Source organism: Falco cherrug, chromosome 15 (assembly GCF_023634085.1).
Source record: "Falco cherrug isolate bFalChe1 chromosome 15, bFalChe1.pri, whole genome shotgun sequence".
In the NCBI taxonomy this organism is placed as follows: domain Eukaryota; kingdom Metazoa; phylum Chordata; class Aves; order Falconiformes; family Falconidae; genus Falco; species Falco cherrug.
The window spans coordinates 3181182-3195268 of NC_073711.1; the positions used below are offsets into that span (position 1 = coordinate 3181182).

The 14087-nt window shown below is 45.1% G+C and overlaps 1 protein-coding gene across 4 annotated transcripts; it reads right to left on the reverse strand.

The window, feature by feature from the left end:
* Positions 1 to 1260: 1260 nt before the first annotated feature.
* On the reverse strand, positions 1261 to 8373 carry LOC129737449 (uracil phosphoribosyltransferase homolog). 4 transcript variants are annotated; one of them, XR_008735320.1, is made up of 5 exons: positions 8100 to 8373; positions 6475 to 6823; positions 4416 to 5377; positions 3498 to 3659; positions 1261 to 2731 (listed from the first exon to the last, which is right to left on the reverse strand). XR_008735320.1 is itself a non-coding variant. In XM_055727841.1 (5 exons), the coding sequence occupies exons 1-5, from the start codon at positions 4423 to 4425 to the stop codon at positions 1880 to 1882; spliced, it is 378 nt and encodes a 125-aa protein (XP_055583816.1). In that variant the 5' UTR covers positions 4426 to 4513; the 3' UTR covers positions 1261 to 1879. The 4 variants fall into 4 exon arrangements, 1 of the variants encoding a protein (XP_055583816.1); XM_055727841.1 differs by lacking the exons at positions 6475 to 6823; positions 8100 to 8373 and having other exon boundaries at positions 1261 to 1948; positions 2564 to 2601; positions 2633 to 2731; positions 4416 to 4513; XR_008735321.1 differs by having other exon boundaries at positions 3498 to 5377; positions 8100 to 8369.
* Positions 8374 to 14087: the final 5714 nt, after the last annotated feature.

Sequence of the window (14087 nt, forward strand, 5' to 3'; positions counted from 1 at the left end):
CAGCTGAACACAGTAGGGCACGTCTAGGAATTCAGCACCATCAGAAGTGCTGCTTGTGCCTTTTAAAACTCTAAATTCCTCATATATAAAATCAGGAAGATGATCTGGTGACTTTCATTCTGTCAACTAAAGCATATTGTTAAGACAGCAGGATCAGAGCTCTCGCTGAAACCATGTGGATTTACAGGAATTTCCTGAGCAGGTTCTTGTATCTGTTCTGGGTTTGGTTCTGGTTGCAGCCACGTCATTCTTTCTGTATTTCTCTGACCAGCAGCAGCAGCAGCAGCAGCAGCAGCGCTGCCTACAAGGTCTGCAGGCAGCATCCCTGCCTGCCGTCGAGCTGCAGCGCTGTTCCTTAGGGAGTACATAAAATCAATTTCTGTCTTCTAATGATGGCTAAACCAGATGTCTTTGTGATATCACACGCAGCTATCCAGCTCCGATTCAGAAACGGCTGTGAAGGTTTCCAAGGAACTTACTCTTACTCAGTAACCTTTCCTGTAAGGAGTTATGGCTGGTCTTTCCCTTTCCTTACGAGCAGCTCAGCCTCACTCGGTTATAACTAACACTTGTCCAGGTCAGAACAGTAAATAGTTTGATGGCTTCAGAACCGCTTCAGGTCAATATTCACGCATCAGGTTTTTAAAAGCTTCAGGATGAAACTTGAAACAAATACAGAAGTTGTGTCAAAATGAGGCAGGACCAAATGTGGAGAAAACGTGTGTCTGAGTGACGGAACAAGCTTCATTTGTTCTCTTTTGCGTACTTAAAGGAGATATCCGTATGCTGCGCCTGGCGTTCGTGTTGTTGGTGCCGCGTTCCCGTGCCACAGAATAGCTGGGCAGGTTCCTCTGCATCCCGTGATTAAAGCCGAGCACAGAAAGCTGCAGCGAGAGGTGGGTGTCCAGGAACACGGTGTCCATGGGGCGCTTGCTGAAGACATTATGCGTCTGGGTTCTTCAAGGCAGCATGGAAATGAGCAGTCAGATCCCTGCGGGGAAACAGTGTTTCTCAAAATACTGATGCTGAGATCTTTGTGCTCGGTGCATTATTGCAGCTGATGCCGCAAACGTAATTGCAGATGGCCTACTAAGGAGCACACAGTTTTTCCAATTAGTATTTTTGGCCTTTAAAAAGGCTGTTAACTAGAGATCTGGGCAGTGTAAAAGCAGCAATTTTGCCTGCACCCCCTGCTACCTGCGGTTTTAAAGCCTGGCTGCTATTTACTTTTTAAATTGACTTTCTTTTCCCCTTAGCTTCTGAAAGAAGGTCTCATACAAAGCATATGATAAGTGCAAGATGTGTAAAGTTCTGTTCAACATGCTAGGTAAATGCACTGGAAAACAGAAATTCCTCAGGCTGTCTGTACTCACTGCTGCACGTAACAAAGGAGATGAAGCATTCAGCTGAGTGTATGGTAGGGTTTTTTTAACTTGCAAATAGCTCTTTAAGGGGTAACATTCATTTCCACTTTCATTGGTGCGGTCTGTAAGATAGGTCTGTATGATGCATTGTGGAAAAGGCCCAAAGGATTTCTCTCATGAAGTTTACTGTCAGTCTCTATCTAGTTAGGTGCTGTAAATCCAGTTGCACCCAAAAAATTCAGGCTATAGAAGAATAAATAAATTAAAGCAGAATGTGTAGCAATTTATACAACCCCAACATTGAGATGCCTGACTTCGTCATGACAGAGTGCTTTCTTACTGTACCTGAGCCAGTGTCCAGGCAGTAACTGACCAGAACTGATCTAAGTCAGGTATTTACCCCCTCTGGCCAAAAAAGATTTTAAAATATGCCCTTAACCAACTCAACAATAATAAAACATAGAAAAAACCCCTCTTGTGACATCATACAGTCAAACTCGTTTGTTCCGAGTCTGTCAGTCCGTTCCAAAATACTTCTGTCCAAAGTGTGTTGGTGCAACAGGATGAAATTCTGTAGTTAAGTGGTTGTCGTGGTTTAAACCCAGCCGGCAACTAAGAACCAGGCAGCCACTTGCTCACTTCTCCAGAGGGATGGGGAGGAGAACTGGGAAAAAGGTAAAACTGGAGAGTTGAGATAAAAACAATTCAGTAATTGAAATAAAATAACATAAAATAAGTAAAGAAGAATAAGAACAATTGTCATGAAAAGGAGAGAGAAGAGGAGAGGAATAAAATCCAAAGGAACAGAGCAAAAAAACCCCAACAACCAACGCACAATACAATTGCTCACCGCCCGCTGACCGGTGCCCAGCCAGTCCCCGAGCAGCGATCGGCTGGCCCTGGCCAGCTCCCCCTGGTTTATACACTCAACATAATGTTCTATGGTATGGAGTATCCTATGGCTAGTTCAGGCCAGCTGTCCTGGCCGTGTCCCCTTCCCAATTTCTTGTGCCCATCCAGCCTTCTGGCTGGCAGGGCCTAAGAAGCTGAAAAGCCCTTGACTTAGTGTAAACATTACCTAACAACAACTAAAACCATCAGTGTGTTATTAACATTATTCTCACGCTAAATCTAAAACACAGCACAGCACCAGCTATCAAGAAGAAAATTAACTCTATCCCAGCCGAAATCAGGACAATGGCGATCTCTGGAAATTCCTGGATGATGGATTTGGCACCTTTTGAGAGACGGCAAGTGCCTCAACTTGCCCTGAGGTGTGGAGAACAGGCTTAGCAGGATAATGACACTTGGTTGTACGCCATGTTCTACAAGAACTTTGACAGCCTCAATGACAGTATTACCAGTACCTAAAAGGGGAAAAAGCGAGATTTTTATTTCTCTTTTCCCTGGTGGAAGAACTTGTCCTAGGCCATCCAAAAATATCCGTGTTAACACTGGGGTGTGGCCGAATGATGATATTGTCCTTTCCCACTGGAAAACTATCACCTCTGCATGTCTTAATTGTAGAAAACTTTGGTCTCCTGCTGAAGGAACTTCATCTCTACTCTGAAACGGCCAACTCTGCCAGGTTTCAAGCACTGAAGTCGGTGGATTTTATTAAAGCCCTGAGGCAAGAAAGCTCATCTAAAATAGTAAAATAGCAATTAAGAGCTCTATGTGTAGAACCAGAATTAAATCATCGACTGGAAAAGTTACTTCACCCTGACAAACTCCTTACAACATTTACCAGATTTTTTTTTTTTTGGTAGTATTAACTAAAGTAATTTACTTCTAGGATTACAGTATTAATCCAAAAATGTCTTTTAATAGCATGAGAAAGATACTGTTTGAGTCTTTTCTCATGGCAAAACTTTAAAAATTAAATGTGTATCATGTCTTAATGTTTCTACCTTTCTCACAAACGCAGGCATGCCCAAATGATTTGCTCCGCATTCGTGCTGGTGCAGGCTGACTAGTATGTATTCTGGCACAGCCCGATAAATTCCCTGCTATGTCACCTAAACCAAGCAGAAAACTTAATCCAAGCCCCCGAAATTTGGAAGTTTGCCTTTACACTGAGCACACTTGCTGTTCGGATGAATCTAGCTGTACATAATGAGGAAAGGCACTTACTTAGTATTGGGTACATAAGAAGAACCTTTCTCCTGTAGATGTCTGGTGGAAACTTAGCGTAGTACACTTTGGCTCTTTGAGTCTCCTCATCGCTCTGTATCAGGATTTTTCCTATGCGGATTGATCTACAGCAGTCTCGTAAACCTTGTTCCATTGCCTCTCCTCAAAATGAGCAGCAAAAAAACCCCCAAGAACAATTGTTACACGCTGAGAAATGGCACAACTGTAACATGCTGCAATTAAATAAGACAGCCCCAATACTGCATTGGTGAAGAGTTCTAAAAAAGGGGATTTTTTTTCTCAGTTCTAAGTGTTAAAAACACCTGAAGTGATTTTCCTTTTTTTCTCTGTTCTGACAGAAAACCGAGTCTCCTTGATGTTACACAGCTCCTGGGCATTGGTGTTTCCACACACCAGTGCTCAGCTCTCAGAGGCAGGAGCTGGAAACATCAAAACAAACGTCTGGGGTTTGGAGAACGTCTCTGAGCTCTGCCCAGAGACACGGGGGTGCCAAACGTAGCGCTGGAAGCTGTGGAGCCGCTGGATTTTACATCACAGATACCAAGGTTTGTTCCACAGCACTGGGCAAAACAACAGTGACTCTGCCCCCACCGAGTGCGGCTGGTTTGGAGACCCCTGTGAGCAGAAGTGTTGGCGGCAAACCAGGGGGGGCAGCCGGCCTGGCCTCTGCCCTGCAACGGCCACGTGAAATCTGCTGCGGCTCTTTGTCTCCTCAAAAGTTAATGGAACGTACTACTCGGCATTTGTGGTCAAGGATACCTAAGCAAGAGTAACAACTGGCAGGTTTGGGTAAAGCTCTGCTGCAGAGAAGTGTTGTTGCACAGTTTTGTAAGGAAGTTGCTTACAGGTTTCCAAAACGTTTAATTTGTGCCCGTTCAACAACCAGGATCTGCCTACCACTTCTCATTATGCTGACTCCGCAGTTTCCCTTTTCAAATCTGACTCCTTCATGCTTGTGTCCTGTTGGAGTGGTCACAAACAAGCACAAGCCTGCCTGCAGACGAAGCGGCAGAGGTACTGCATTTTGCAATAAAGCAGGGCCCTGCAAAAGGCTGTTAGAGGTTGAACCCATCTGGGGATGGGAAAGAATGGCCTTTACTGGAGCAAACGTGGTATGTCTGTCATGCTGACAGCAATGCAAAGCAAAATAGAATGATGTAGGTAAGAGGCCTTGCTAATAAATCATTTCAAGAAGATACTGTAACGTTATGAAGAATAGGCTTTGTCAAGTTAATCGGTCGCTTTCCTTACGTCATTGTTTAAAGCACTAGTGCTGATAGAATAAACCTTCAGGTAGTAAGACATCCGATCATCTCTTCAATGATATTTTGATTGAGAAAGAGGAACGGTGTAAGTCAAAATGACAAATATCAATTGGACTGAAAACTAACTGATAGGTAAGCAGAAGCATCACTGAAGAAGGTATAGCTTGCTTCCTATCGGTTCTTGACCCCACACTGCTTAGTGTGTCATCAGTGACCTACAGGAAAACATAAAATCATTACTGGTGATCTGCAAGTGCGGAGAAGTTAGGAACAGGTCGCTGATAGCAAACCTAAACTGGATCACTTAATGAGCTGGGCTTAAGTGAACAATATGTTTTTCAGTGCCACCAGATGTAAAATCATCAGCCTAAGAATAGAGCAGCAGCTGTACTACAGGGTGGGTGACAAAGTCGTGGAAAACAGTGGCTCAGAAGAGGGATAATCAGCTGAACATGAGCTCCTAATGAGATACTCTGCCAAGAGAAGCTAATGCTTCCGTGGAACCGAAACGGGAGACACCAAGGAAGACAAGGGAGGTTTTATTACCTCTGTTGTGGGCTCCAGGAAGACTTCCCTGAGGGCTGGAAAACACACCTTCATGAGAAAACATGCAAGGAACACAGTTTATTAAGAAATATAAGGTTAAGGGGCATTTCATTTTAAATGCAGTTTCTAGGAAAGCACATGGCAAATTTAACACTAAAGTGTTCTTTATCTGGCAGAGTAGTGTTTGGGAACTGGACGTCAAAATATGTTGCTGTATATTTTTAGCAGTGGGGAAAGTTGTCCACTGAAACAGTCCACCCACTATGACAGAGTGCCCATCACTTAAGAATCACTGGAAATACTTAATGAGGTTTGTTTTGTTTTTCTAAAGGAAACACTCCAGTTTGAACAGGAATTAATTCAGAGGAATCCGGCAGCCTTCATTAGGCTGGAATTGGGAGCAGGTTATTAGAACAGCTCCTGCTAGATTTCTTCTGAATAAATACAGAAACATTACGACTGCAGGCAGGGGTGAGGGGAAGAGGTGAAGCAGGCAGGCGCAGGTAGCCGAACAGCTGCACACTGCCTTAGCTGTGATACACATGTGCTCCCAGTTAGTTGAAAAGGCCATTCTGAGTCATCTCCCCTCCCTTGTCAGGTTTAAGCCGTATCTCTAATGCGCTACAGCTTTCCAATACTTTTTTTTTACCCACATAACATTATCAGTGTGAGCCATAGCTGCCCTGAGCAGCACAAGCCGCAGGGCAATCAGCATTTGCAAAAAGACAGCTACCAAATTGTTCCTCTGACATTTTTTTGCCGTGCCTTTTGCTTTAACTCTGTGCTGTAAGAGCAATATTAGCCACTGGGAAACTTAAACATGTTACAAAGTAAGAATACAACCAAGTAATGTCAGCTTTAATGCTGTCCTTGGCATTTTGAAAGTATTGGGGTGCCCACTGGGTTTTATTTTTTGTTTAGGGGAAGCAAGGAGCCTGGGCAGGCTTTATCTTTTCATTCGTTGCTGTTGAGAAACCAGAATGGAGGTTTTTTAAGTGCCAAAGTCCTTAAGAGAAAAATGGGGGAATGTGGGAAACACAGGATGGGGTTGGAGATAAGAGAGATCTTTCAAAGACATTTTCTTAGTCAGTGTTGATGGTCACCCACTTATTTATATCCAAAATACAGTTTTGACAGTCGCTCACCAATCCTTGTCTTCGGGTGTGATTTCTAATATCTCATGTGCAGCCTGCGCGTGTCAGTGACTTTGGGTACTGCCGTCTGGTTAATCACAGGGCTGGCAGGGGGGACGCAGAGTGGGTTTCTGCCTATTCTGTCTTGCAGCTGTTTCAACAGCAAATGCTAATTCCTTGCTCAATGTTTTGCTCTTTCTGGGAATTTAAAAATAACTTGCCTAATGAAGCAGTGCTGAGCAGCTCATATGTCCAGACAGATAGGAGTGAAATGCTTCAGTTCAGAAAGCAAAGTCGTCCGTGGTGGCAGTGCCTTTGAACAAGTCCCCCAAGGCCCTTTTTCAAATAATCCCAGGACTGGCTGAAATTAATACAGAAAAAAATTCAGAGAAGGGGGGGGGGGGAGGGGAGAATCACGTCGAAGGGCCTGGGACTTGGGAAGACATTTCTGGGTGAGCTGTAATCAGTCCCATCCTACGACATCCCTTTAGCAGTGCCGTTTAATTACTCCATTACAGGCAGGGTTTGATGTATGTGTTCTGTAGCAGGGGCATCCAGAACATGAAAGAAAAATGTGGTGCTTACTGAATGCTTTACAAAGATCAATGAAGCTCCTTGTCCCTTGTTAGAGCCACGAGAAGCTGAGCACAGAGTGACAAAACTGCTTGTCCAAGGGCAGCCACCAAAGCACAAGGAGAGAGACTTACAGGCTATGGCAGTTTTCAGTTTCTCCTGGAAAACCACCTTGTTTTGTTACTCATTTTTGGTTTTCTATCCTCTGTACCTGGACATCACCATCCCCATTTAAGCTGACCCTGCAGTGAGCACATCTGCCTCAGTAGGACAAGACACATGAGAACTGCAAAGGGCGAACAGCCGTGTATTTCCAAGAGTGGCTGTAAGAGTGGTTACAAAAACTGGGCAGGATATGCTGGGAAGCAGAATTGCTATGGAAAGGCAGGTGTGGGGTCCAGGGAGATACTTGGCTTCTTACTTTGGGCCAAGACTGGAATCAGAAACGCTTCCTCTGCCCCCTTCTAGCCCCCTTTAGCCTCTTGGATTGATTTGCAACATTATTGTTTTCTTGTTCTTTAGAATTAAATAATTTACGGTGCAAGTCCTTGAGGTTTCAGACTTAATTCTGTGGGTGCCATAATACTTACCAGAGAGTAAATGTTACTCTTTCTAATACATCAGTCATAAAATATTTTTTCCCCAGCTAGATGAGCGATTATTACATTCTTCAAATCAATTCTCATTTTTCTTTAATTGTTTCTGATGCCCTTGGCACTGTTGAGTCTGCACTCCAGCCTAGGAGGCTACTGGGGTAACTCAGCAATCTCCTCACCGGCACAAGAGGAGATTATTGATCCCAAAAGGCTGGGAGTTTTATTTGAGGCACAGAGGATGTGGAAAACATCTCTCAGAAGAGGTGGCCAGGCAGAGACTCATGCTACTACCTATGTTAACCCCCCAAAGCATGTAAGATCTGTATCATACGCAGCATGTCCATATCTTTTTATTGAATTGTCCTTAGGAAATGCCAGCTCTAGAGTGCAATCCATTTGCATCTTGCATCCAATATGCCATACTGTAAAAGGATGAAATGAAGCCAAAACAGAAGGATCATGTGTTACCTTGGCTCTGTGCTTGTGTCAGGGAAATGGAGGACTTCCACCACTGGGCTGCAACTGCTAAAAACCAGGAGCTTCTCTCCCTCTGTACAGAATAATGAATGTCATCCTCCTCCTTCATCCTTCATCCTTCAACCAAGAACGTGGCCTGTGTGATGTCCAAAACAGTCCAGGCGACAGCACATTTCCTTTTTTGAACTGAAATCTTAACCCGGTTTGTAACCATAGCCCAAAAGTGAAACTGGTGATCACTCCTTGCTCGACAACACAGCAGCTGCTCTCCGTCACCAACATGAACCTGCATCTCAGTGTGTTTCCCGTAGGTTAGCAGACTTTACAGACTTAGCAATGATCAGAGATTTGTACATTTCTGTTCTCAGATCCTAACCCTAACTTTAAGCAACCTTGACCAAAGCTGTACAGTGACTGTCTCACTTGCACCGGGAGCTCTCTGAGCAACTTGAGCCTTTCAGATTCAGTAATAAATCTTACTCTTCAACTCTTTTTTTCAATAATCCTGGTATCATAACCCCAACAGAGACCGGAAGCTTCCCACCCTCCAAAAGAGAAACTCTCCTCCACTCTAGCCCCCAAACCCCCTGAGGGTGTTAAGCCCCTTCATAGAGAAGGTCTATAATAGTGCAACTTGTCCCCATTGCATCAGGGCATGTTGTGGAGGGGTCATGGCAAGAACCAGCCTTCAAACAGAGCCAGGGCCAAACTCAGCGGGGGCCTCAAGGGCAGGACCCACCACGTAGCCAGGGGCAGACTGTGTCCTGGAAGGACTCATGTTGATGCTAAATCTCTGACGCAGCTCCGGGCGCTGCCAGACAGACTCCTGTGACTGCACAGCATGTCAGTGGCTTGTTTCAAAAAGAAAGATCTTAAATAGACTCCACAGCCAGCATTTTGCAGCGTTATCCAATGGGAGAAGAAGGAGGGATAAATTCCTTAAAAATAATCCTCATGGTGTTAAATAATGTGATTAAGCAGGCTGCCTAATTCTCCTCTTCGGTATTAAACTGTCCTGTTTATCACTGGTTTCAGCTCTGCCCCCCCTCGCTGCCCTGTCCTGTGCACCCTCCTCCTCTGCTGCAGCATGAGGATGACTTGATGTACCACCGCTTTAGCAGCTGCCTGCCATAAAAATGTGCCCTTATCTATCAGCCTGCAGTTTATGTTCAGTCTCTTTATTTTTCTTCATGTAATCATCAGACATTTCTGCATTTCATTGTGATAAATACCAGACTGTTGAATCTCTGGGACTGCCAAGAAATGCATCACACCATAGCACGAATAGAGCTGCTATTTTTTTTATTTCTTCCTTTAGTTTAACATTTATTCCTGCAATTGTTGTCTGTAGAAGGATAAATAGGGCTGCATCTTGCTAGCAAGTTGCTCCAAATACATTAGATGAAAGAATAAATAACATGATGTACCGAAGGCTATGAAGACTAAATATATTATATTGAGATAGTAAAGCAAAGGGCGTGATAATGTGCTATTCATTATACAGGTGCACCAGTGCTCACTACAGAATAAAATTAGATTGACTCGTCTGCAGGTCATGTACCTTATACGGCTCAGAACTGGCAGAGATTTTCTTCTGTCTGTACTGGTAGCACATTGAAACAGGGTTATGTCAATCACAGCCCTGCACTCCAAATAGGGGTTTCCATGATCACGCTGTATTGCACAGTATAAGGCATGAAGGATACTGGTCATCGTGGCTTTGGTAGCACATCTGAAGACATCTTTTCCATTTCCCCTTTTTAAATGCCATAGGTTTCTCTTTTCCCTCCTCTCAAAGAAGCAGAAGATGTGCAACATGCAAAAAGATAAGAAACACATGGCGTCTGATAGGCAGGTTGGTATGTCAAGCATTACCCAGGTTATTTGCTCCAGTTTATCATCTGAAGGTTTGTTCAGGGATGCTGAGTGACTGTCTGAAGTGGTGATACTTTGATAGGCAAAGTGATTGCTGTTTGCTGCTGCAGTAACTTGTGCTGCATTTCAGACATCGGCGCCGACTGAGCGCTCAGTGTGACTCTGTGTTTCCTGTTTTCCTTGATACCCGCATCCCACTTACCAGTTTACAGCCACCATTCTTGAGACACTTATGCCACACAACCTAGCTATAAAATGTCTTGCACTCCAGAGAACACATCCCTGAAGTACTATTCTCTTTGCAAGAGGATTAGCTGTCTGAAGCTTTACAGCCACCCACCACTACTGTTATTTTCATAAAAGGCTGGAAGCCTAATCTTGCAAAGTCATGCAGTCTAGAAGATCTCTAAATGGATTCTGATGGTCAAGAAAAAAAAGGTGCAGGTATAGGCAAGTGTGTCTTATGCTTCATGCAGGAAATGCAGAGATGCAAGATGCAAAATTCCACAGAAACTCACTTGTGTTTGTTTAAGTCCTCCTGTTCCCCAGAGACAGGGATCAATAAGAGCCTGCAATGTCATTTTGGCTGCCTGGGTTATCTCGCTGGGTGGGTTGTTTGCAGGAAAGGTTCTTGAATCAGTACCCTCTAGGTGTATCTGCTTGCTAGTCTCCCTCCGGATGACAATTGCTTCCCCTTCTGCATTTTAAGATGGCTCAATATATAAAGTTTAAAAGAAAAACCCAATCAGGGCTTGTGATACCTTGTGGTATCATACAAAAAGACTTTGATTTTAGCACTCACTGTTCAGCTTTTTGCAGCCTGAGGGCAGACCTAAGAATACCATGTGGTGACTTAGACTTATGCCCTTCCACAGCAGCTGGCAGCACTGGTGGAGGCTAAAGCTGGTTCGGTGAGGGCTGCCTGAGCCGCGTGCAGGACGGCAGCATGCTGGCCCTTCCTCTGAACTGGGCTCACTCACTGCAGGGAAGGAAGCGCAAGGGCAAAGGCAAAGCACCAGTGAAGAGCTGGATTTAAGCTTTTCTTGCAAACACACAGGCTTCCCCTGAAGAATACCACTACAGCCTAAAGGAACAGAAGTTTCCGCTTTCCCACCAGTTTTTATGAGATTAGTTCTTACCCAGTATCTGGTCTCCCATTCTTGAGTCATTTCCAAGTGTCACGTTCAGCCGCTGCACTGCATGTTGCTGCAGCTAATTATGGGCTGACCATGAAGCCCTGCCATCCCATTCCAGCAGGACCACTTGGCCAGAGCACACCACAATCTTTTTTGTGCACACAAAGCCATGGCAGGCTGTGCTCTCCATCTCAGGTACCTTCGCACAGCCAGAGCCATCTTTTCCTCTGCCCATAAGGAGTAGCTATGGGTAACGTACTTCTTTGCTTATTTGTTGGCTGTTGCCAGCAAAAATACATTGCTGTTGCAATATGAGGATTCCATGTGGCACTAAAACCCCTCCATGTCCTTAAGCACAGAGGTGGATGCACAGCACATTAGAGAGGCTTAGGAGAGCAGAGTTACAGCATCATGGACATCAGTCCTGTCATACCGCACACAGTGGGATGCCTCTAGAGCAGGAGTGAAACAAGATGAAGTAGAAAAGACATTTTTAGGGATGCTGCAGAAGAAAAGTCTTTTGCGGGGCTTGGATTAGCCGCCCTGAACAGCCAGGAGCCCAACCAGAAGATGTGAGAAGGGGCTGGAAGTGCAGTGGGACTGGGCAAGAGGATGAGCCGAGATGGGAGCCAAGGCAGGGAGGTGCGGGGAGCCCCGGGCGTGCACGGATGGTGGGCAGGGATGGATGGGACTGACGTCCCAGTGCTCCCACAGCTGGGAGCAGCGCTGTGAAAAACAGAAATTCACCGGTACTGACAAGAAGGGCAAGTGGAAAAGGGGAGCTCGCATGGCAAGGAATGAGGCAAAGGTGGGAGGGGGTGAAAACCTTGAGGCAGGGGAAGAAGTAGATGAAAAGGGAGGAGGCAAATTGTTGGCTCAAGGACATTTCTGAATTTTGGGGACAGTCAGCAGTTGGATCACTTTTTCAGACACAGAGAAGGGGCAGTGCTGCTTCGTGGGGGATCCAGGCTCTTTATCCTCTCCACGAGATAGCTCCCCCAGCACAGTAAGGCCAGCAACGCCAGGGCAAAGCACAGAGCCATTGTTTGTGCTAACATGTTCCCAATGTCAGCAAAATAAAGAGATAAGCAGTGCAGCCAATAAACTCCCTGACCCGTACAGAAGCTTGCCACTTAATAACTCCTATAGCTATAGCACGGTTAATACAACGCTGCCATTGTCTCCTGCCCCACGCTGGGCACCAAAAAGGAGTGTGGTGGGTTGACTGAGGCTGGATGCCCAGTGCCCACCAAGCTGCTCTGTCACTCCCCTCCTCAGCAGGAGGGGATAGAAAACAAGGTGGAAAAAACCTCATGGGTCAAGATAAAGTCAGTTTGATAAAGTACAAGTGACGGCTGCGTACAGAAGCAAAGGCAACCAAAAGATTTAGTCTCTGCTTCCCATCAGCAGGTAATGTCCAGCCACTTCCCAGGATGGAGGGCTTCAGTACGCATAGCGGTTGCTCTGGAAGACAAATGTACTAACGAATGTCTCCCTGCCCTCCTCCTTTCTCTTGGCTTTTATTGCTGAGCAGCCATCATATGGTGTGGAATATCCCTTTGGTCAGCCTGGATTAGCTGTCCTGGCTACGTCCCCTGCCAAGGTCGTGCCACTGGCTCCTGGGGATAAGGGAGGAATTTTGGAGAGACAGCCTTGACTGTGTGCCAGCACTGCTCAGCAGCAGCCAAAACAGCAGTCTGTTATCTACACCTCTGTAGCTACCAAGGCACAGCACAGCACTAGGAGAGCTGCTCTGGGGAAAATTAACTCCATCCCAGCCAGACCCAATACGCCCATATTGTTCCTTTTCTCTTGGAAGAAATCAGAAAGATGCTTTTGCAGATGCAGAAGTCCAGGCAGAAGGAGGGGAGTGCTTGAGAAATCAGTTTTTAGATGGTAAGAAAGTAGTGAGAATTGAGGGTGGTGGTGAATTCCATGAAATAGGAAAAATGGAAGATTTGCACCTTGAAAGGTAACGAAACCGAAAGAGAAGAGGAAGAACTGGACCATTCCAGTTACTTCTTTACACCCAGGACCTGGCAGCATACAGATGTAACAACTCTCACTGTTTCAGGAGATGTGGTGAGGAGTACTACCAGACACTGATAAATGATCTTTCTCAGATTGCTAGGATTTAGGCTCATTCCTTTTACTTAATTTCCTCCAACCCTCCTGAGGCTCAGTTCTTCCTCTCATATTTGCATGTGTTTATCTCTTCCAAATACCTCTAGACAGCTACCACGACTTCCCTCGCATCACTGACGATGTAACTTTAACTAGGGACAGTGAAATGACAAAAAACCCGAGCAAACAAAAAGGCAAAGAAATGACAAGGGCATTTTGCTGCCTTTAGCAGTAAAGCACAGTGACTCCTGCACTTCTGAGTGCTGTCACTGTTGTGTATTTAACTCATACGCACTTTCCAGGCATGCCATAAAATAAACATCCTAACAAATAATTCAGGTAAGGTTGCAGACCTGTCTGTCTTCTGGGCACGTGTTAGCCTGTGAGCTTCACAGCCTTGTAAGACATCAGTGGAGCAGGAAATGCAGGAGCAAAGTTTCAGTTTCACAACAAGGTGGGGACCATCCAGCTTCAAATGCCAGCAGCAGTCCTACCTCTGTCCCAGTAGCAGGATGGGGAGAGCTCTCCAGTAACAGCAAACGCTAGTGGAGAAACAGAAAACCAGTCACTTGTTTGCATGAAATTTGTTGGAGTTTGGCATCTTTGGAATCTTTTTTTTTTTTTTAATTAGGTGAAATTTATCACAGAGTTCAAAAGTTATGGAAATGGCCCGAAAGACAAGCTGGCGATGCAATTGCAACAACTCTCTTTAGGAAATCATTTAAAAACCCCTAATGATTGGAGAAATGGCCCCACAGCCCATTATTTGATGGCTGTTTGCATTTTCAGGTCCCTGTCTCCAATGAGAGAGAGAGGATGTCTGAATCCTTCCTTTTTCATAATT

Excerpts from the sequence above, each read along its gene's own strand:
- LOC129737449 (XM_055727841.1), bottom strand. Across the intron at positions 2,732-3,497 it reads TCTTATGTACCCAATACTAA|GTACTGGTAATACTGTCATT; the intron begins GTAAGTGCCTTT and ends TTCCCCTTTTAG. Across the intron at positions 1,949-2,563 it reads AGGAATTTCCAGAGATCGCC|CACTTAACTACAGAATTTCA; the intron begins ATTGTCCTGATT and ends AACCACGACAAC.